This window comes from Penicillium verrucosum (assembly GCF_028828655.1).
Source record: "Penicillium verrucosum strain IBT 35672 chromosome Unknown utg000002l_segment0_segment0, whole genome shotgun sequence".
Classification (NCBI taxonomy): domain Eukaryota; kingdom Fungi; phylum Ascomycota; class Eurotiomycetes; order Eurotiales; family Aspergillaceae; genus Penicillium; species Penicillium verrucosum.
In genome coordinates this window covers 273379-294782 of record NW_026643211.1, presented here as the reverse complement: position 1 = coordinate 294782, position 21404 = coordinate 273379, and the positions used below count along the sequence as shown (strand labels likewise).

The following is a 21404-nucleotide window of genomic DNA, read 5'->3' as shown; positions in this document are numbered from 1 at the left end:
GTGGATCTCGTGACTGGACTGGACGTTCTCTCCGCATTACCCTCCCCTCCACTTCATGTCTAGACCGTAATCCTCGACTATTATCCTTCGGACTTGAGTAGAGGAGTCAAACAGACTTCAACATGGCAGCAGAGCTGACATCCACCAAGCTCAACCCAGAGAGTCACATCATCCTGGTAACAATTACTCCGCACCTCCATGATGAAGCGGGTCCTAATCGACGTGCTTACACAGGACCAACCACTCCTTCGACTACCACATGAACTTGTCCGCAGAAACTTTAAAACCGTACAACGAGCCGTCGAACGAGAAAAGGAATATGTTATCCCCGCACTCAAGGAGACCGCATCCGCATCACTCTCCAACACCCAAACGCCCGATCAAACCCTCGCTGCACTCGACGCAATGATATCCAGAATGCAAGGTCTCAAAAGGAAAATGGAAAGTCTGCAGGAAGAAGAAAAGAAAATTCACAACCAATCTCGCAAGCGCATTCAGCACTTGGAGGCCCTACACAAGATCCCGAGTCTAGCCGATGTGAAGTATGACCAGTGGTCAAGGGTACGGCTGGACCGCTTACTCATTGACCACATGCTGCGCTCAGGTTACTCTGAAAGTGCAAAGCAGCTGGCCCAGGATAAGGGGGTGGAGGATCTCGTGGATCTAGGTGTATTCACCCAGTGCCAACGGGTTGTGGATAGCTTGCGGCGCGGGGAAACCAAGGAGGCATTGCAGTGGTGTGGAGAGAATAAGGCTGCACTGAAGAAGAGCCAGGTACGTCGAAACCGATTTATGCTGTCCTTGAAACCCAGCTAACTTAACATCTATGAAGCATAATCTTGAATTCGAACTCCGGTTGCAGCAATATATCGAGATGGTCAGGACACAAGACAAGTCGAAGAAGATTGAGGCAATAATCCATGCAAAGAAATACCTTATACCCAACCATCAATCTCAGAATCCTGAGATTATGCGCGCCGCAGGATTACTGGTTTTCACACAAGACACAAGAGCCGAGCCTTACAAAGTACGCCAAACTCTTATTTTTGATCAGCAGAGCTTTTACTGATGCATTACAGTCTCTTTTTGCGCTAAGTCGCTGGAAGTATCTCGCACGACTTTTCATTCAGACTCACCATGAGCTACTTTCATTGCCATCACAACCATTATTACATATTGCACTTTCTGCAGGACTCTCCGCTCTTAAAACACCTCTATGCCATTCAGCATTTACATCATCCAGCTCAAACTCACAGTCAACATCGACATCTGTGTGTCCTATCTGCTCAACTGAACTGAATGAGCTTGCACGCAAAATGCCATACGCCCACCACTCAAAGAGTTATGTGGAGAGCGACCCAATAGTTCTACCAAACGGCCGAGTCTACGGAAAGCAAAGACTAATCGAGATCAGTAGGAAGATGGGATCAGTGGAATCAGGCCACATCAAAGACCCAACAACAGGACAGGTTTTCCAAGAGAGCGAGATGAAGAAAGTGTACATAATGTGAACTTGGGCAGAAGGATGAAAACAAGCTAAGCTAAGCTCATTTTATACAGTTATATTTTTGACCATGATAGTATACATTTCAGCCCTTACTCGCTATCACTAGAATCATCATCTCTGCTCCTTTTCTTCCCTCCCTTTTTGGTCGGCTCCTTCTGCTTCACTTCAAAGACATACATCCGAGCCTCCCGATCCTCCCCCTTCCATCCTCCACGCTCCCCATCCTTCCCTTCAATATGTCCCGCCGTTCTCGCATGTGAATACCCCTCATAAGAAGTCCAAGGAAACCGGAAACTAGTCACAACAACCAGTCCCGCATGTCTCGCCAAATCCCTAATATTCCAAAGCGTATACGGCTCCCCCTCAAACAGAGTCACAAGAATCTGACCAGGCCCAACACGGAATCCCTTCCCGGTAGTATCATCATCTTTCCCGAGCTCCTCTCCCTCTCCTCCTTCATCATCCTCATCCTCATCCTCGTCTTCCTCTTCGTCACTCTCCTCCCCATCAGCATACACCCACTCATCATCATCAGCATCCATAAGCGGCGGCGGCTTCGAAACAAGAGGAACACAAGCCTTAAAGAACGCAACTAGCAGCTCCTGATTCGCACGAACCTGTCGGTTCACGTCCGTAGAGAGTCCGCCCACATGCGGGAAATTGAAACAGATCACATCCCACGGCCCGCCGGGCTGGTACGGTGGTCCCGCTGGCTCGTTCTGCTGATACCAGGCTGGTCTCTTGCGCTCGCGTCGGGTGAATCCCGTGCGGATTTCCTTGCCGCCGCCTGCTGGAGTGCCGAGTTTTCGGGCGTCCACGGAGAAGATGGCTTTGGGAGTTTGCTGGTTGGGACTAGGACTGGGGTTGGTTGAGTCTTGGTCTTCGGATTTGCTCTCTTCTGGTTTCTCTTCCGGCTCATTGCTTTCTACTTTTGGCTTTGATGATCCGCTCAGCATATCTGAGATGTTCTGAGGTGCTTGCGGGTACTTGTTGTACAGTGCTTCCTTGGAATCGTAGCATGTGGCGCATAGATTGCGGCATTTGTATTGCTTTGCCAAGGAACGAGCGAATGAGAAGTCACCTAGTGAGTGTTAGAGTGTATGCTTTTCTAGATATAATAGGTAAATCGGGGTTGAAGGATGTTGCATGTTCTCGTTTTTATACAAGAATGCATGTTGGTTCAATCTCGTATATATCAAAGTGGAAATACAGCTCCAGGCGTGAAATCCACGAGAAAAGATATGCATAGATATTGATCGCAACACAATTCTTGCATAAAGTGAAGAACGCAGAGCAAGTATGTCAATTAAAACAGAAGAAAAAGCTCACCTTCACCAATCAAGAGGATGCGATCCTTCCTCAAAAACGGCACGATAGGTCTCTGGTTTGCTTGGATAGAAGCTTTCTTAGGTGCATTGGCATTGCCATTACCCTGCTTTTGCCCATTGCCACGCTGCTGTCCCTTGGCAGGGTTAGAAGATGGGCCAGATGGTTTGCCTGGTCCGCGAGGACGTGGTGGAGGGGCACTCTTGGCTTTTTTATTGTTGCGAGGCATGGCTGAAGGGAAAAAGAAACGAGTTCTCTTTCAAAAAGTTGTATGAAATTGTATGAAATGAGTACGGAGCTATCACCGCTGGTGTCTGCGGCTGGAAGATGATGCGGAAGAAAATCGACCCGGATAATCCAATATCCGAAGTATATAACGTCCTCGTCTTCACTTCTCTTTATTCTACTTTTTCCAAGTTCCTCTCACTTGTTAGTTTGGGCTTGGATTTATCTCTTTTGGGATCGATTTGAAATGAAGTGTGGAGTAGAAAATAATCTGAGGTTCATGTGGAAACACTAGAAACGGAGTCGAAGATATCTAAGCAGAGACAGACTAAGGAGGGGCCATGCAGTAAGTTAAGTGCAGCAGCCTAACGTTGTATTTGACAAGGGTAGCCATGTACATCTTAAAGATCCTCTTGGTCCCGATCGAATACTCGCAAAGACAAGCAGAATTTCTTCCAGCGCTTAACCTCGCCATTGCCTCTACCAGTGCAAGCCCACTAAACGAGGGAAATGATATTGACCAGTACGCCCCGAATAGTCTATAATACCATACCGCTTGTACAAACAATCAAGCATAAGTGGGAAAGAACCAACCAAATGCAGTTTCCTGATCCCTGACCAACAATAAGCACATGTCCGGCACCATCGAGATTGCATGACCAGCACCACTTGAGACGCTCTCGCTGACTGGACATCGTGATCAGCCTGACTATCTTCTCTTCAGGAGGTCACCCAGTCTAACGTGGAAAAGGTATGCTTTGGATATGGGTAGCCCACAGTCCATTGCCGCTACATCATCCCCTTCGATTCTGGCTCTGGCTATCTGCTTAGTGTGTGATCCACACAATGATATCCTAGATATGAAGGGAGATTGTGTCTTACCGAGTATCTTTCGTGGTCGTAGGAAATGGTTCAAGATTCCTCGCAATCCACGCAATTCACGCAAAGGGACTTCGATTTCCTTTCCCTGTCTTCATAACTCGCGACAGAAGATTAAAACTACGCAACGACTCCCAGACCTGCAAGAGTTAACCGGAAGAATAAATCATATTAGTTATCGAAAGACACGTTCTATTAGAGAAAAGAACAGATCGCGGCATAGCTATATACATCGAAACAAAAACAGACAAGGATAGATGCTATAGCCGCATGTCAAAACAAGGGGAGAATTACTAAATCATACCGTAGACCAAAGGCAGTGTGGTCAGGAGAAACCGCCAAAAAAAAACACGAAGCAGTTTCCCTTCCATAAATGTAAGGCGAGGGGAGGAGAGAAATAACAGAAAAGAAGAGAAAGGAATCAAACACCAACACCGACCAAAGTGATCGCAGGATTTTCCCCATCAGACCAGACAAGACCCTTGAATTCGGCTGCAATGAAACGTGAATCATAATGTCACATGCAAAGGAGCACCGTGGATGCGGTTGACTTTTTGGATATGCACTGACCAGTCAGATGCATATTGTCATTCCAAGCCTCTAAGAGCGCAGCGAGTCTCTCATGCTCTGACTGCTGGCACTGACTGGCGTGGGAAGAACACCGGTGCGGGGCTTGGAGTTCTGCTTGATCTTGGCCACGGCGTAGACAATACCACTGATGAAGCCGACACCGATGGCGGAAACACTGGGGAAAGTGACTGGCGCATCGAAGAAGACGAGACCGGACACGGCAATGGGCAGCTTGTTGAGAGCGCCAACCATAGAGTATGTGGTGGAGGAGGTGGTGCGGACACACCATGCGGATGTGTACGAGATGAAGACAGAGGAGGCACCAGACAGAACCATGGCGAAGAAGATACCGTCACGGTTGGCCTCGGGGAAGTTGCGGGCGAGGTTGGCGGATGACCAGTCCTCGACCAGCAGGGTGAGAACAATCAAAACGGGGATCGACAGGAGGTTGTTGTAGAACATGGCTAGAGAGAAGGTCATGTTAGTAAACACATTTGAAACAAGGCTGGAAAGAACCACATACTGTCAAAATCCTTGAAGTTGGTCAGCTTGATGCGCTTGCGCATGCCCAGGACATAGGACGAGGTGCATAGGCAGTTGATCAACATCCAGACATATCCAGCGTTCAAGGTGGAGACCTTGCTGGAGGTATCACCGGTGCTCTCCACAGCATGCTTGATATCAGCCCAGGCAGCAATGAGCGAGCTGAAAACCATGAGACCGAAAGAGAACAGGGTGAGGTTAGTGACGGAGCCACCGAACCAGAGAACCTCTCCATAGGCGATCAGGATAATGGTCAAGTTCTTGAAGATAGTATAGACGGGGATTGAAAGGAACTGGAGAGCCTTGGAACCCGTGTAGATCATGCCGATCAGTAGGAGCGTAATCGGGAACCCTGATATGGAATCCTGTCAGCTCTGGCGCATCTCTCGGTTTGTGGTAATCGGAATACATACACTTTCTGGCCTCATCGGTGTTGAAATCACGGTAGGTGATAAGACCCATGGACTTGCACGTTTGAATTGCAGCAATGCAAACCAAAGACTGACGATGTTAGCAATTCGCCATGGATCAAGAACTGAAAAAGCCACCACATACCTGGATACAGAGCAAGAGGAAGTTCAGATTGAAATCCAACCCCGACAGAACATACTTGTTCATCACGGTCATCATAATTGACGAACCGCAGTATGCCAGAACGGGAAGAGCGGGGTTGTTGGAAATGGTCGGACTGGCGCGGGGCGAGGGAGTCGGCGGCGGCGCAGCCTCAAACTCCTTATTCCCTTGGTCGAGCTTGTTCATTTCGACGGTGTAGTCGTCGGATCTCTTGTCTTCGGCCATGTTGAGTGAGTGGTCGCGGATAGGGGTGCTATCGGCTGTTTTGTTGAAAGGGGGGAGGAACTGAAATGACAGATGGCACCCAGAATATATCCAGGGGAGTCAAGGAACAAGAGAAGGTTGTTCGAGAAGGTGACCAAGTAAAAAAAAGGCCAAAGGAGATTTGACAACAACAGATTTCGCGGCCGGAAACAGGCACGTTGTTACCTAAGCAGAGCAGTTAGGGGGTGCTGAGTCAGGATTTTATTTATAGAGTGAAACATCGTACTATTGGAGTACTCCGTACAATCTAGTTATAGAGTATATATTAGTAGTCAATTGATATAATATACTGTTGGTTATAGCATGAAAATACTCAATTAAGTCGATCGATGACAATAATATATAACTATGTACCTGGTAGTCGTACGTTTGTACTTATATAGTATGACTATATGCATAGCGAAAATCATTCGAAGGTTCTATGAGGCTAAAGAATATGCAAACCAAAAGAACAAGAAATAAAGAAATACAGACATCATTCCAATTGCAGACTGTAAAAAAAACCAGAAAATAGATTTATAAAGCTGTTCACGCGTAGACTACTCCGTACCGAGTCCAGTCCATATACCAGTGGAGCTCCCGACTTTCCAACCTCAACCCTCCTAACCACACACTCCCCCGAAAATCCCAATCCACACCTTTACATTGGGAAATAAGGGCCCAAAAGCAAATCCAAAGGGAACAACTCATTTCAATCCCACCAAAAAAAAAACAAAAACAACCCAACCTCAAACCCACAAACCACCCCCGCACCTTCCCCCCAAAATGCCCGACTCAGACGACGAAGCCCTCTTCGCCGCCCTCGAAAACGAGGATGACACACTCTACCGCGACCAGCGCATCCACCAACTAAACGCCGAGCTCGCAGCCACAAAAAACAATCACTCCGCACGCGCAACAAGCGGAACCACAGGCCTACTCCAAAACGAAGTCTACCCTACACTCTCGTCAGACCAGTCCGTGTTGGACTTCACGACGCGCACAAGTAGATGTCTGGTGCACTTCGCGCACCCTGATTTTGCGCGGTGCGCGGTTATGGATATGAGACTTGGAGAGCTGGCGAATGTGCACTACGAGGTTTCGTTTGCGCGGGTGGATGTGCGTAATACGCCGTTTATTGCGCAGAAACTTGGGATTAAGGTTTTGCCTTGTGTGATCGGGTTTAAGGATGGGGTTGGGCTTGATCGGGTTGTTGGGTTTGAGGGGCTTGATGCCAGGGGCTTTGATGGGGTTGAAGGGTTTGATGTCAGAGTTTTGGAGAAGAGGTTAGTGTTCAAGGGGATTCTTTTGGCAGCGAAGATTGGGGGTGGAGACGAGGATGATGATGTGAGGGAGGAGGAGGATAGTGATGACGGTGCTGGTGGGAGAGGATTTGGGAGGAAGAAACGTGGGATTCGGGATTCTAATCCCAATGTGAGAAACCGTGGTGACGATGACGATGGTGATTGGGATTAAGAACCCTTGTTCCTTTTGAAGTTTATACCCGTGGGGAAAGGGTATTGGGATGTTGATTCATGATTTCTGTATATTAACGGATTGATGACCCTATATTGATGTTCATAGTTGGATATTTAGTAGCATACCCATGCCATTATATTTATACAAGCTCTAAACTAGCCATAGCCACTGGAGTACCTTGGAGGCCTCCACTAGGATTATGTGTATGCTCCGGGAACAAGGGTTGTGCAACTTGAGATTGAAGACGGAAGAATCAAAAGTAAATGGGATTGTAGCCAGACACGAAAGAACAAAGCAGACTGTCATTATAGAATTACAGGCAAGAAACATCAAAGACCGTAAACACAGCCATCTCGACGGCAAAGGAAAACCAAAACGAAAAGGAAAAAGCAGAAGCAGAGCAAAACAGCACCCTAGAGTTACAACAAATGCCGCGAAACTGAGGCTAGAAGAAGAACAGGGGGGAATTCTATACATAAAAGCAGAAGTAGAAACAGAAGCAGAAGCAGAACGTTGTCGCACATCCATAATTTCCACATTGACGCCGGATGCCCTTGAAAAACCGAGACTCGAGAGAAAACAGCACTGTCCGGACTCAAATAGCAAGACGTATTCTAAATAGCCACGTTCTTCATTTCGCCGAGGACCTCCGACTCAATGGCGGCTGGGGACTCCGCAGAGTCGATCTTCTCGCTTTTCTCGATTTTCTCAATTTTCTCCGCCTTGTCGGATTCCTTCTGCTCATTGGGCTTGGGGAACCCTTCATTCTCTTTATTGGAGATTTGTGGGGTTACAACCTCCATGAGATCTTCAGCATGAGCCTCCTTGTCGTTTACCTGAGCGTCCTCGGAGATTGTGGGCCCTACAGTGACAGCGGGACTTGTTGTCTCCTCAGTCACGCGTGCAAGAGGACTGGACACGCCAAATGGCGTCTTGGGACTCTGAGCATTTCCACTCTTGGAGAAACGGTGCGGCGACCGGCCCCGTTCTTCAGTGCGCGTGGGGCTGCCGTAGGGGGACTCACGACTACTGGACCGGTTGCCTGAAGCGTTCACACCCAGCCCATTGGGCACAGGGCCCTTCCGGCGAGGTGCACGGCGGCCATACTTCTGATCCGTCCTCCACCGCAGGATATCCAGGTATGGGGGCTCCACATTTTGGTTCTTGAATGGTTTCAGCTTCAGCTCATCCGTCTGCTCGTCAACAATGACGTGGCCGCTGCATAGATCATCGGCGAGAGTCGCGAGGAATCCAGCCCACGACCGAGCAACGACGTATTTGCAGTCGTAATCCCGGCCGAAAATAATCACCTGGCCCCATTTTCCAGCAGGGCCAGGTGCCAGATCAATGGCCAGGTTGTTGCCGCCCCAATCACGGGCGAGGGGAATCCAAGCGGGGTTTGCGTAAGATTTCTGAACCGCACCGGGAGGCTGGGAGTCCTGACGCTCGAGCAGGTCTGCTTGCCACATTGTGGACGAGGGCTGCTGAGACGGACCGGCCGCGGAGGAGCTTGCCGCAGAGCTAGGTGCGGGTGGGTTTTGCATCGTAGTTGCGTTGCTGAGATATTCGTCGTTGACCTTTTTCCAGTTCCGCCATTCCTGAACGATCTCCTCGCAGTCGAGCAGCATGGCGCTGAAGATAACACCGGTGGGTTGACCGCCACGTTCTTGGCCGTCATGGACCATTAACGATTCCCGCACCTCTAGTGGCAGACTGCAGTCGAGCTCATGCTCCAATTCATTGATGTCGTTCTGGGTACAGCCTTCACCGAGCTGGTCAAGGAGTTCCTCATAATTGCTTTCTAACCAGCGTTCGATCTTCCTCCAGGAGTGAGCGACCGGCGGCGGCGGCGGCGCTCCATCGTGGAAACTTTGCATCTGAATTTCTGGCGCACCCTCGCCCTGTTCATTCGATCGCCTTTTCTGAGATGCGACCGACCTCATCCCTGGTGAGTAGGGTTGGGTGGGAGAACCCAAGTCGTCGGGGGAGGTATTCCACTCGGATGCTTGTGCAGTTGCAGATCCTTTTGTAGGCTCGTCATCGTAGGGGTTAGAGAGGTCCGGGCGGGACTCAATTGCGCTGGTTGCGATGGATGTGAGGGGTTCGTGACGACTTTGACTGAGAGGAACGTGTCTCCCGGTACGGTAGGGGGAGTCGTGGGAGGCATGACGGTCATAGGAGGTCATGGTATGCCAAAAGGAACGCCATGTCGAACTCAACCTGCATCACGTCAGTGGACATGAACCTTGCCTTGGTATTCATATCTAGACATCCAGAGATAAACTAACATATTCGCCATGGTGTCACAGTAGAGAAGGGAAAAAAACGGGCGCAGGGGGGTTAAAACCGAAGTTCAGGTCGCAAAATCAGTCATTGGAGACGGGGGAAACGTGTCCCGACGCGGGAATAATTAAAACGAGAGGATTCAAAATTTAGAGGAGGAAAAGAAGATGTTGAAAATGTTGAAGATGTGAAGATGTGAGGATGTGGTAGGGGCAACCTGGGAAGTCCAGAACCCAGAATTAGGTAAGGAAGGAGAAAAGGTGGAGGGGAGAGAACGAGGAGGGTATTGGTCTTTTAATTTCCTTGGAAACACAAGGCTTTTAAAAAAGGCTTAGAATAATATAAATAGGATCTTTCTTTTAAAATCTAGAAACTGTGAGGATTATTTACTTCAATTGTTATGATATGACTCTATCTCATCCACCCTTTTCCGCACCCAGCGAGGCTTCGACGTGTTGTGGTATGTAGATCCCTTTGATATGATGTCGACAACTCATATCATAAAAGCTTTTGAATGTGGAAATGGGGTATTCCTGCCAAGGTGTGTTTTATTGTACTGCGTCTAGTCAATACATATTTTCCAGGCTACATACAACATACAATTACACGTGTATCTGAATGCCATTGTCCAAACCCTTGCGGCAAAAGCAGTTCAAATTAAGCTTCCTCGGAAGATCTGTGAAATGGAAGACCCCAGCTCCCGATAACTACCTAGGTAACTAACTAGTTAGTTAGTTATGTGGCAAGGTAACTAGCTATTTACGGAGTGGGTAAAAGAAGTATATAGAAATAGGAACACGGAATCGGACATCCTGGAGTGCCGAGTTCGAGTTCTCTTTACTCCGTACTTCCCCACCTAACAATCTATGTACGGCGTACGGAGTACGGCGAAATTGATAGAAAATTAGCGCCAGGTGAGTGGATCTCAGGAAAAGGACTGTGGCTGGCGAATAGGAGTCAGTAGGGTTAACAATAGGGGGAGAAGTCCACGTCCCAACAAAAATAGGAAATAGTAATATGCGATGTATGGAGACAATATAGGATATTTAACATACTCCGTCCATATTAGTTAAGCCTGCGAATTAAACTGTTCAGTGATTCCACGATGTAGATCCTTATTATTGAAAAACTCTTTATATTCCAAGTCTAAATTATACATGGAAAAACCTCGGGATATTAGGATCAGCATTGGGCTCTTATAGGCTTGACTCCACTTTGGAATAAGGAAACCTTCCAAATTTTGATTCGTTTCAACGGTGTGTGGCTAGTTCAGGGCTTGGTGCGGTATACGTTCAGGAACTAGGTGGTCCCAAAATAATTCCTTGAGATAACGTTAAGCCCAGTATAGACTAGCGTGATTGGGGTTATCAAAAGACTGATTTCGATCCATCCTGTAACTGCATCCTCAGAACGGACCTTATTCCGACGTATTTCGGTCTCTCGTTCCTATCACAAACTATGTCCACTTTGGAACTGTAGCGCGCGGGTCTAGCATCTATATTGTAGACTCACTAGCTATAAATCTATCAAGCCTGCTAGCTGTGGTCATTGACCACTGTGTATACCTCTTAATAGCCCACAAATGGGTCCAAGCCCCCGGCCCACAGCCCATTAATGGGGGCCCATCAAAGCTCATCAAAGGCCCATTTCTATGCACAAATATAGTCTTAGCATATTTAAAGTAGTATTGGCATGGATGAAGATATATATATTGGGTCTATACCTAGATATCAATTGCAGTAGTACTAATAGTACTTCTACTTACTAACTAGTTAGTTATAGTTATAATTCCCTAACAAACATAAGTAACCCCTTCTAAAAAGTAAAGCTTTATTTATGAAAGTCAACTCTATACCTTCTAAACGACCTTTCTCTCCTTTATGCTTCGAAGGTTTCTATATAGCTTTATATATCGCTTAGATGGTAGTTTGAATACCCAAAAAAAAAAAAAACCAGAAAAAAAATGCACGAATTATGCAGCTACGATAAATTGGCATGTTTGTGGTTGGGCTATGGGCTTTGTGGGGTAGGGAGGTCTAGCCATATATCAATCAATATTATTTGAACCCCAGGAGTTACATCCTTATCATTTCCATACTGCGCTTCTTTATAATGTTGAGAACCAAAGAACGACGCCACGCACAGAGTTGTCTACTTTTAAGACGTGCCAATACGGTATAGGTAACATCGGCTGTAGTTTTTGGGAACCATATTAGAACCGGGAGATCGGTATCTGGCGTGCTGTCATTCAATCAGGAGAAGTCGTTGTTCAAAATGAATCGGGCATAAATGGCCCATCGAATGGATTCGGAAGTATCTTGAGTCAACCACCATTTGGCGAAGAAAGGGTCGTGGTAGATTCCTCGAACAACACAAGATAGCTCGCTGGTCCATGATTCGTCGACGTGACCACGCTGCCATCAGGATCAATAGGTCCTTATTAACAGTGGACAGATCAGCGGGCTGTGGTTCGCATAATAACCGGACAGCTTCTGGATCAACCGGTCGCGCCCCGGTTAATGTGCCTTCGGCGTCAAGACACCAGCCTTCGGTAATATTAAACATAGGTTGCGGCACAACAGGAAAGATACAACCCCCTCCGGCAGGGTTTGGTCGAGCATAGACAGAACACACGTGTCTCCGTTCAAATAGGCTTCAAAACGTAAGGGTGAGCATAGGCAGCGGTTGTAGTCATCCAGATAGTTTCAACTGGTCGGGCTTGATGTCCATGACATTAGGGGTGAAAAAAGGAATATATAAAATAGTTGTACGGATGAGCTCGGGCTTACTTAATGGCCCGATACCTCATTTTTGACGATAGTATACCAAAGCCCAGTATTAGTACTATGATAGTGAGTGGGAAACAAGCGAATACGATGTTCAAATCCTGATGGTATAAAGAGTACTATAATTGGATAATGGTCGCACGACCTCCTTCCTAGTTGATGCTGACAGACTATATAAGCCTCACTGAATTAGGTATAGCGTGGGGAAGATGCCAAGATAAGTAAGCACCTGGGCAGGAGGGACATCCCCAAAACTGAGAACCTTGGAATCATCCATGTTGTATGGATTATTTCCTACAGCTAAATACTATCAATATCAAACTCAGCGTCTTACGTCCTGTCCTCAAATACCAGGAGATATGTGAAGTCCACTTGTGCGAATTTGAGTATATCCGCCGAATTCGAATTGCGTTTAAAAGGCATTGGGGGCCAAAGGATCTGAGTAATGAACAGCCCCCTCCTCGGTTGTACATTAGCGTCAGCGCAGGTGGAGAACGGTAGAGACACCAAATCCTTAAAATCAGAGTAATTCGCGGCTCTTTTCTTTCCATCCCATCTTTTATATCGTCCTGGCTTGCAGCATTCAAAACATAAATCACAATGGATCCCACTCTCAACGGCCTGCCCTGGCCTACCAAGCACCTTCACACGACCACTAGAAACGGATCAACATGGGGCTATGTCATTTATCGCACCACATATACTCCCCATTCCAACGCCGTGTTCCTCCGAATTATCGATCTTCTCAACTCCTACATGAAACATGGATTATACTCTGAATGCGTCTTCTCCGGAAACAATACCCCAATCAATACAGATCTCACTTCATACCATGAGATCTGGGCTCAGCACCGTTCAATCGTTATGAACCATCCGAAATTTGAAGGAGCGTCGATGGACTCCATTCGCACTCATTTCCGACGCTGGGTCGATGTGCAGGAGGATCAAGGTCTATCTACTCAATATCACATGTGTATGGTGATCGACGAAGAGGCTTTACAGACTTTGTTGGATGCTCCGTCACCCCAAGAGTGCTCAGCTGAAAAGGTCATTGATCCAATGCGATATGTGAAAGTTATACCACTGGTTCCGGATAGCGACGATGAGTTTGATGGTTTTATGGGTGGATAGGGAGCTTTTCATACCGTCGAAGATGGCAACTATGGTGACAAAGGGCCATTTGGTTATCTATCGAGGGCTGTTACATATGCGGAGTCATCACTCCTAAGTTGGAACTATAACCCGACGCCCAACAATGCCCAACAATGCGTATGAACGAGCCCTCTGCTTTCTGTCTTTTTTTTTTTTTTTTTTGCAGTTGATTAAGCGATACGCAAGCTGTGCCTACTCCCAAGGCTACTTTCAACATTTTGGATTCCTGCGTTCTTCTTGCTTTTTGCACTGAAGTGTTGTCTATGACTTCACATCTTATATCGTTTACTGCCCAATGCTTCTTCCACTCGACTTCCGGAGGCTGTGTTCTGTTTTTCCTTTCAATTGGCAATTGTTCCACTCGTGATGGTATATTATCTGTTAAATCACCTGGCACGATGAAGACTTCGTGATATCCCGGGTCTCACTTGGTTTCTGTTCCAATGTCGCCAGGGATGTCGAACATTAGGTATATAGTCGACCATGTCACAATAAACATGGAGAAATGGTACGCATAGCACCAAGACAAATTACAATCACAGACGGAAATGCAAACAAAGTAGTTCATGGGCATGGAAACATCATGAAGCCCTGTGTTGATTCTTGATTAGTTTACATTTGTTGGTATCTAAATGTTTATGACGCTCTGCTGAATGGCCACTAAGATATCTTTCCTATCTCGAGGACAAGAAAGCTTATGCCTATGATGCGCCTAGGTATCTTTTGTATGGGGAAGTCATACAAAGATACTAATTTCTAGATTTGGGTTTGCTAGGACGTTTGTCTGTTAGGATGCACCGTGGTGGGTCGCTATATGCATAAACTTATTTATGCATATAACCAACTAGATTTAAGGTATCGAATCTCCAAGTACAACATAGGCACCAGATCTACTCGGCTACCATGTACACTACTTGCACTTCACAACGAACCAAAATCTGACCAGTGATGATTATCGGATTGGGACCGGGCGCAAAAGCACACCGATGTGGACTAGCCAGAGCTTTAGACAATTTCAATCCTCATGAAACGAGTGAGGAGGATAGATCAAGGCCGAAGTGCGAGATCAGCGCTAGGTCAGCCTTGAAGGGCTGATCGAGGCTGACCGCTACTTCGACCAAACAAAGAAACAGCTAGTTGAAAACAGCGAGAAGGTCCAAAGCAGCAAAAAGAAACAATGCAGAAAAGCAAAAGCAGAAAAACAGCAAAATCATGCATTTGTTAGCATCCCTCCATGCCTCAAGCCAAAACCAGGCGCGCCATCACATTTGGGAAAAACCACGACGCCAAACAATGGAGAAAAGGTATGAAACTACCACCTCATCAATTTACCAAGCAGCCAGTGCCGTGCATCATCATCATGGTGAACATTGCCGCAAGAGACGTATGGAAAGAAACAATGAGCATCCTGTCGCGGGAAAGGAATACTAGAATAAACCAACCGAGGGACCCGAGACCAGTCGAGGATGCCTAGTATGAACATGATGCAAAGGAGAAACATAGTGAAATCAAACTGAATTTAAGAGATATGAAAAACATAACTGAGAGAAGAAAACAAAAGAAAGAGGCCATTCAGCAGAAAGATAGAAGAGTAAAGACCGTAGAAGAAAATCATAATCTGACAAAAGACATGTGGGAGCCATGAAGAGCTATGCGAAGCTCTGAGTGACCGGAGGTCCCGAGGTATCCAGCTTCAAAACCCGCCGGATATCATTCTCAATTTGTTGAGTGTCCACGACCCGAGAAGGTGATGGCGAGTTGAGAGGCAACTGGAATGAAGCCGACGAATGGCTTTGTTGCGGGGAAGCATAGCCAGACCGGTGGCGCTGGGATGTTGCCATGTAAGGATTGCCATACGGCGCCGGGGAACCTCCGTTGGAAGTGCTGTTCGAGGCTGGGCCACGATACTGAGGCATCGAAGGAGGCGGCACGAGGTCAACTTCACGGCGCAGAGGTGAGTGAGAATGGGCGGGGTATTGGTATTGGGGGCGTCCGCTGTTCTGAGGAAGCTGCTGCTGCAGCTGGTGGGGAGAGAATGAGCTATGCGACATGGTCAACTGAGGACCAGACGAGGTTCGCATAGGAGTTGCATAGGGGGGGCACATTGGAAGGACGGGGCCCAAAGGATCCGGCGTAGTCGGGGGAGGCGTAAGCTGAGGAAGGCGGCTTCTGTGGAGGTGGGTTGAGTAACAGGTGCTTTAACTCCTCAGTCTTGATCCGTCGCTCCTCCTCAGACATGTCAGAGGACTGAGGGGTACCCGAGGGTCGCAGCGCATTCATACGGTCCTGGTAGGAAGGAGCGAAAGAAGGGCCAATGTGAGGGTTGCGATTGTAATCAGAGTTTCCCATTTCAAATGGGAACACGCCATCAGGATTGGGGCGCACGGCCCGGGGTTCGGTCTGAGGAGACTGAATGACCTTGTTCACCTCAGGGCTGCTCGTGGATTTCTGGTCTCTGGCTTGCACAGCAGCCTTGAAAAGGAAGTCAAGAGGGGAAGGCTTCTGCTCTTCACTCTTAAATTGGTTGTTGCGATTGCGAGGTTTGGACGGAGTCACCTCTGGTTCGGGGTCCACTTCCGCATCGTCACTATCGGTCTCGATGGGTGGGACCAAATTGGCATCAGGAGCCGACTTGGAGAAGAAGCTCGGAATGGGTAAAGCAGATGGCGCAGGCGATGCATGGAACGTCGGTCCCGCGTAGGCTGCGCTCTTTGTCTGGGGAGAGGTGACAGAGGGGTGAGTTGGTGTGTGTCGGGGACCGCTATTGTAGCCATTGCTGTGGTACCCAGAGTGCGGGGCAGGTGAAGCCTTACTGTCTCTGGACTTCTTCCCTGAACGCATAGGCTTCTTCTTTGAAGAGCTGAAGTTGGTTGAGGGATCCATCGGGATGACACCGGGGCTCATGCTATGCGGCGGGGATGATGGAGGAGTAGAGAGAAGCGCCGATTTCTGGGCGTGAGGAGTCGTATTCTTCTTCTGAGGGCGGCGGTTGTTGCGCGAAGCCTTAGGGGTGGGGGGATGAGGAGATTGAGCCGACATGTCGACGGTTGGCTTGAAAAATAGGCAGCCTGTGGAGAGAGGTAAAGAGAAAAGGCAAGCAACGCTATGACGAAGCAGTAAAGGCAGAAGATGCGGAGATTTGTAGTAAAATGAGTCAGATCACTGCTCAGCAGGTGTCGACAATATTAGATATGACAACGCCGGGGAAACAGAGAAAGTGACGTGTATCAAACGGAGGGAGTGAAAGCGTCGCAAGTTGAGTCAATCAGATGTCGCTCCCAAGACAAACATAGACAGTCTATTGAAAGAACTTGTCTATCAAATGAAGAGCGTAACAAAAAAGTCAAAAAAGAAGATCAACTGGAAGCATCTCTAAAGAGGAAGAAAAGAAGAGAAGAAAAGAAAGATTGAATCATTATTGTTTGTTGAAGGGAAAGACCATCGAATGCAGACAAACGGAGAGGGGACCCCGATCTCATCTCGATGACTAAGGACGCCACCTGCTTCACGATATCAAGAACAAACACAAGTCAAACAGAACTATCAACTGCTGGACAGGGTCACATTGTTTTATTGTGCATTGAGTACCTTTGGAGAGATCTCTTGTTTTAATTCCCCCAAAGAAGGTACTTCGTTCGTTCTATCTTGACTCTCATACATTCATACAACCACAATCACCGCCCTCCATCACCGCCCCAGCCTAAGCATCGGAGCCTCACTTACGTCAGTCACAGTTCTAATCCCCCCACCACAGCTAGCTTCTGTTGTCTCGCGCCAAGAATTTCAATCTGAGACCATCCAAATCCCGACAAGAACCTCAATATGGCAGACGTGGAGATGAAGGAAGCCGCTACTAGCTCTTCCAAGGGCAAGGCCGTTGCCAAGGGCTCCGACAATGCCGACAAGAAGAAGTTCGAGGTCAAAAAGGTACACAAAGACCTACTGTTCGCAGCAACTCATAATACTGACTGGTTATTCTCAAGTGGAATGCTGTTGCCCTATGGGCTTGGGATATCGTCGTCGATAACTGTGCCATTTGCCGAAACCACATCATGGACTTGTGTACGCTGAAACTATCCCCCCACAAGCTCTCTTATCTTCCAAGCTGACCGACCGACAAAACAGGCATCGAATGCCAGGCCAACCAAGGATCATCAACAACGGAAGAGTGCACTGTTGCCTGGGGTATCTGCAACGTGAGGACCCCCGCATCCCTCCGTCTGACCGTATGATCATCGGCTAATCCCTCCCTTTCTATAGCATGCATTCCACTTCCACTGCATATCGAGGTGGCTAAAGACCCGTCAAGTCTGCCCGCTAGACAACCGAGACTGGGAGTTCCAGAAGTACGGCCGGTAAAGAGGGGGCCACCAGGGGGTTCGAAGACATTACACGATACAAATTCACGATTTTTGGCTGATGCCGCATGCTCAATGGCTATAACTTGATTTTTTTCCCCCAGGAGACGCTTCTGGATCTTTACGATGGCTTAGGGGTTAGGCGTTCGAACGATTGACATCTCGAGCCAGCTTCATAGTTTCCCATTCCCATATTCCGTAGCAGATGAGAGCACTGCCCAAATGTTTCCATGATTATTACGCTTGACAGTTTTTCCAACGATAGCTTATTGCACCTTCACCCCGTCCACAGTTATACCCGGAGTTGCTCTCGCGCTTGGTGAGCCCAACCACTTCTCTGGGTTGCGGTTGTATACCGGCCAGGGCGGGACAACGACGAAAGCTGTAAACAGTGTGCCCGCCAAACCGGTCCATAACGTAAGGTGGATGTCCTTGTAGATGTATCCGACAACGAAACTGGCGACCTAGAGCAGATAATCATTAGCTGTGGTAATGCAAGCCTCAATATTCATGCAGCATACCCCTGAAATAACCAGCAAGATGGTCGACAGTAGCTCTGCTAGGTGTTGGCCGTGGAAGTCCTGTTATCGAGATATTGTTAGCTTGGATCGCCCGCGTGGAGCAATAATAATGAATGAAGACGAGGCAGCGGGGCGTACAATTTGGCCTTCAATGGCATCCTGAATAGGGGCGAGTAATTCATCCATGATTCAAGCAATTTAATCAGATTCGAGGTCGACAGTCCAGGTTCCAGGGTCCCTTGATCGATGCCGGGCGGCTTATCGCAATGGTGTCATTTGCCTTCTGCCACGTCGGACCGCCTTGCTCTTTACATTGTACACTGCACTTCGTCGAAGTACAACATATACGTACGAAGCACGGAGTACAATCTTACAAGATAATTTTGATTCCAAATGGGTTGTTCTTTGAGAAGCGATATTGAACTTTGATTGTTACGTGGTTGATCATGATTTCATTCGATGTCATCTGCCATCTATCTCTAGAACCAAAAGCAGACAGTCCACCCAAGTTGGAGTACTGCTGACAGGAAACCGGCATTGAGAAACTTGGTCGGAGATCGTGTACCAGTGTACAAGACCCTGCAAATCCAAACGTAACCCGAACCCAACTGCCGTGTTGGAAGGCTTACATGTACCCTGCAATGCGAGAAGCAAGGAGCGGTGAAAAACGAGATCTTGCATTACCCATGTGGCGGTTAGGGGAAGAAATCTTCCCATATCCAACCAGATACGAGTTCCCCTCGGGTTCCAATGCTCCAATGCTGCGTGCTTGTATCTCAAGCACGGCGAACCGCTGACTCGCAGACAGCCATTGTGTTATGGCGACAGAAAAAGGCACCAGCCTTTAATTATAGGTGGCAGTTGCGCCATCATGAGCAGGCTCCAGCAGCTTCCATTGGCACGAGATATCATTGGAAGCGAACTGTGCGATAATGCGGTCAGCAATCTCGGTGAAGCGATCCGTGGCCAGTGCCAGGATAGTAGGCCCGGCACCAGACAAACAGATTCCTAGCAGACCGGGTTGGGTAGCGGGGGTCATGAATTGGAGAATCTCGGTCAAGCCTGGGATCAGCGTCTTGCGATACGGCTGGTGCACCTTATCCTGCATGGCGAGGAAGATCATATCAGGATCCGGTGGGGAGCTTCCCAAGGCCGCGGGGAGGAGTGCAGCGCGCTGGAGATTGAAGACCTAGCTGGAGATTAGTCTGGAATCAGATAGTTGATCAATTTTGAACATTCACATACCACGTCCGCTCGAGAGTAGGTCTCCGGGAGTACATTACGGGCGTTGGCAGTAGGAACCACGAAGTCAGGGATAATGGCAATGGCCTTGATCTCAGGAGCCCAGTTGAACTTCCTGTAATGACCAATGGCCATGGGTGGTGCGGGGGGTCTGATACCGGTGTCCACACCACCTGCCGGGGCAGGCAGGACTTCACTGAGAGGGATCTCTTTGCGTGCCACATCTTCGGGCTTAAGCTCGTTCAGATAGGTACCCACGAACCCACCGAAGAGCGAAGCAGCCACGTTATCTGGGTGCCGCTCTGTTCGTATGCGTTAGTAAGATGTACGACATACGATTCATAGATTTTTTTTTCCCCGGGGAGACTCAGATGAGGGGCACATAAAAACACTCCAACCTACCAATCATCAAACAATAATCGAGTAACCGTTCCTTGCTCAGACCCAGCTTACCCACCTCATTGCCCAGCATGACACCGGCGACGACGGCGGTACCAGAGGAGCCCAGACCCCGGCCTAACGGGATAGGGTTGACGATATGCACGTTGGTCTCGACGGGGAAGGCCCGCTGGTCATGGCATCTGAGGACATACAGGGCTACACGGGTAATCAAATTGACTTCTGGGTCAAGACTGATCTGCTCAACACTCTTGCTTTTGTCCTCATAGGTGATGGCGCAGTTGAAAGGAAGCTGGGATGAGGGTTTGGCCTCGACGGTGACGTGGAGATCCAAGTGAAGGGACAGTGCCAGACCGATCACATCGAATCCGGGACCAATGTTGGCAGAGGAACAAGGGATCTTGATCACAAAGGAAGACATGATATCGGTGACTATATCAAGTGTGTTTACCAGGGTCCAAACACACAAAACACACAAAATGTACAAGATCGTCTGATAGTCCGGTATGTGACTCTGCAACTCTTGGCGCACCAAAAAAATTGGCCGACGTCGGAAACATTTTTAAGTGGGGACTCTTTTTCTTTAATCAACTTGGATTTCTATTCTTTTGGATTTAGATTTGTGTTTTAACTAGTTAACGTTTAACATGGATGTCAGATCCGATTGTACATATGTATCTATATTGTATGTTGTATATTATCGGTGTGTTTCTTGACTTCATTGATGTTCCACATATAAAAGGCGTAACATAAGAAACATACAAGACAATAAGAAAAAAGGGGGTATTTTTACCGAGATAAATTGCTCTAGACTGATCTTATTGTGTCAGCTAAACCTGAAAATATACCTAAGGCGACAAAGATCGAAAGGCTAATATAATATGTATTAATATAGAATGGCTATATATGACCGGGATGATGTACAACATAAGTATGTTGTAGTCAAAGCAATACATTTTGTATTACTCTGTAGAGTAGTCTATAATAATAGGCTATTTTTATTGTCTTACTCGTTCTTACTCGTATATATTATATTGCGCGTTAGTACGGAGTAGACCCTTTTTAGTCCTTTTTAATCCTTTTTAGTCCTTTATCTACTGAAACGGGGGCCCGCTTGCAAATTTTTTTCAACTTTGTCTCTCTCCCTTTTTCTTCGGGCATATTAGTTCTAGTCCCCCCACTGTTTCTCTTAATTTTCTCCCTATAATCGCAGCCCCTGAGGTGCTTTATATTAAATATCCCCCTAAACTATTTTTTTTTTTTTTTTTTTTTTTTTTTAATATCCCGTGGTGACTCTTGTGGGCTTTCGGGACCACCT

At 47.6% G+C, this 21404-nt stretch overlaps 10 protein-coding genes across 10 annotated transcripts; 4 read left to right on the top strand and 6 right to left on the bottom strand.

The window, feature by feature from the left end:
* Positions 1 to 122: 122 nt before the first annotated feature.
* On the top strand, positions 123 to 1511 carry N7516_005746 (FYV10 family protein; the record flags this gene model as incomplete). The annotated part of the gene is made up of 4 exons (XM_057218466.1): positions 123 to 176; positions 235 to 774; positions 833 to 1027; positions 1080 to 1511. The coding sequence occupies 4 exons, from the start codon at positions 123 to 125 to the stop codon at positions 1509 to 1511; spliced, it is 1221 nt and encodes a 406-aa protein (XP_057072557.1).
* Positions 1512 to 1596: 85 nt separating this feature from the next.
* Positions 1597 to 3062, bottom strand: N7516_005745 (25S rRNA (uracil2634-N3)-methyltransferase; the record flags this gene model as incomplete). The annotated part of the gene is made up of 2 exons (XM_057218465.1): positions 1597 to 2588; positions 2837 to 3062. 2 exons carry the CDS (start codon positions 3060 to 3062, stop codon positions 1597 to 1599), a joined length of 1218 nt encoding a protein of 405 aa, XP_057072556.1.
* A 1215-nt stretch (positions 3063 to 4277) lies between these two features.
* gmtA (GDP-mannose transporter) lies at positions 4278 to 5995 on the bottom strand. The gene is made up of 4 exons (XM_057218464.1): positions 5606 to 5995; positions 5464 to 5551; positions 5031 to 5402; positions 4278 to 4971 (listed from the first exon to the last, which is right to left on the bottom strand). Exons 1-4 carry the CDS (start codon positions 5846 to 5848, stop codon positions 4538 to 4540), a joined length of 1137 nt encoding a protein of 378 aa, XP_057072555.1. The 5' UTR covers positions 5849 to 5995; the 3' UTR covers positions 4278 to 4537.
* Positions 5996 to 6652: 657 nt separating this feature from the next.
* Positions 6653 to 7342, top strand: N7516_005743 (uncharacterized protein; the record flags this gene model as incomplete). Its single annotated transcript, XM_057218463.1, has 1 exon — positions 6653 to 7342. The coding sequence occupies one exon, from the start codon at positions 6653 to 6655 to the stop codon at positions 7340 to 7342; it is 690 nt and encodes a 229-aa protein (XP_057072554.1).
* A 617-nt stretch (positions 7343 to 7959) lies between these two features.
* N7516_005742 (SMI1/KNR4 family protein) lies at positions 7960 to 9644 on the bottom strand (the record flags this gene model as incomplete). The annotated part of the gene is made up of 2 exons (XM_057218462.1): positions 7960 to 9565; positions 9634 to 9644. The coding sequence occupies 2 exons, from the start codon at positions 9642 to 9644 to the stop codon at positions 7960 to 7962; spliced, it is 1617 nt and encodes a 538-aa protein (XP_057072553.1).
* A 3370-nt stretch (positions 9645 to 13014) lies between these two features.
* N7516_005741 (uncharacterized protein) lies at positions 13015 to 13545 on the top strand (the record flags this gene model as incomplete). The annotated part of the gene is made up of 1 exon (XM_057218461.1): positions 13015 to 13545. One exon carries the CDS (start codon positions 13015 to 13017, stop codon positions 13543 to 13545), a length of 531 nt encoding a protein of 176 aa, XP_057072552.1.
* A 1670-nt stretch (positions 13546 to 15215) lies between these two features.
* Positions 15216 to 16605, bottom strand: N7516_005740 (uncharacterized protein; the record flags this gene model as incomplete). The annotated part of the gene is made up of 2 exons (XM_057218460.1): positions 15216 to 15623; positions 15670 to 16605. 2 exons carry the CDS (start codon positions 16603 to 16605, stop codon positions 15216 to 15218), a joined length of 1344 nt encoding a protein of 447 aa, XP_057072551.1.
* A 783-nt stretch (positions 16606 to 17388) lies between these two features.
* Positions 17389 to 17925, top strand: N7516_005739 (SCF ubiquitin ligase complex subunit HRT1; the record flags this gene model as incomplete). Its single annotated transcript, XM_057218459.1, has 4 exons — positions 17389 to 17493; positions 17550 to 17628; positions 17692 to 17762; positions 17827 to 17925. 4 exons carry the CDS (start codon positions 17389 to 17391, stop codon positions 17923 to 17925), a joined length of 354 nt encoding a protein of 117 aa, XP_057072550.1.
* A 265-nt stretch (positions 17926 to 18190) lies between these two features.
* Positions 18191 to 18631, bottom strand: N7516_005738 (signal peptidase complex subunit 1; the record flags this gene model as incomplete). The annotated part of the gene is made up of 3 exons (XM_057218458.1): positions 18191 to 18388; positions 18446 to 18505; positions 18584 to 18631. The coding sequence occupies 3 exons, from the start codon at positions 18629 to 18631 to the stop codon at positions 18191 to 18193; spliced, it is 306 nt and encodes a 101-aa protein (XP_057072549.1).
* Positions 18632 to 19289: 658 nt separating this feature from the next.
* Positions 19290 to 20507, bottom strand: N7516_005737 (homoserine kinase; the record flags this gene model as incomplete). Its single annotated transcript, XM_057218457.1, has 3 exons — positions 19290 to 19634; positions 19691 to 19989; positions 20090 to 20507. The coding sequence occupies 3 exons, from the start codon at positions 20505 to 20507 to the stop codon at positions 19290 to 19292; spliced, it is 1062 nt and encodes a 353-aa protein (XP_057072548.1).
* Between the last annotated feature and the right edge of the window lie 897 nt (positions 20508 to 21404).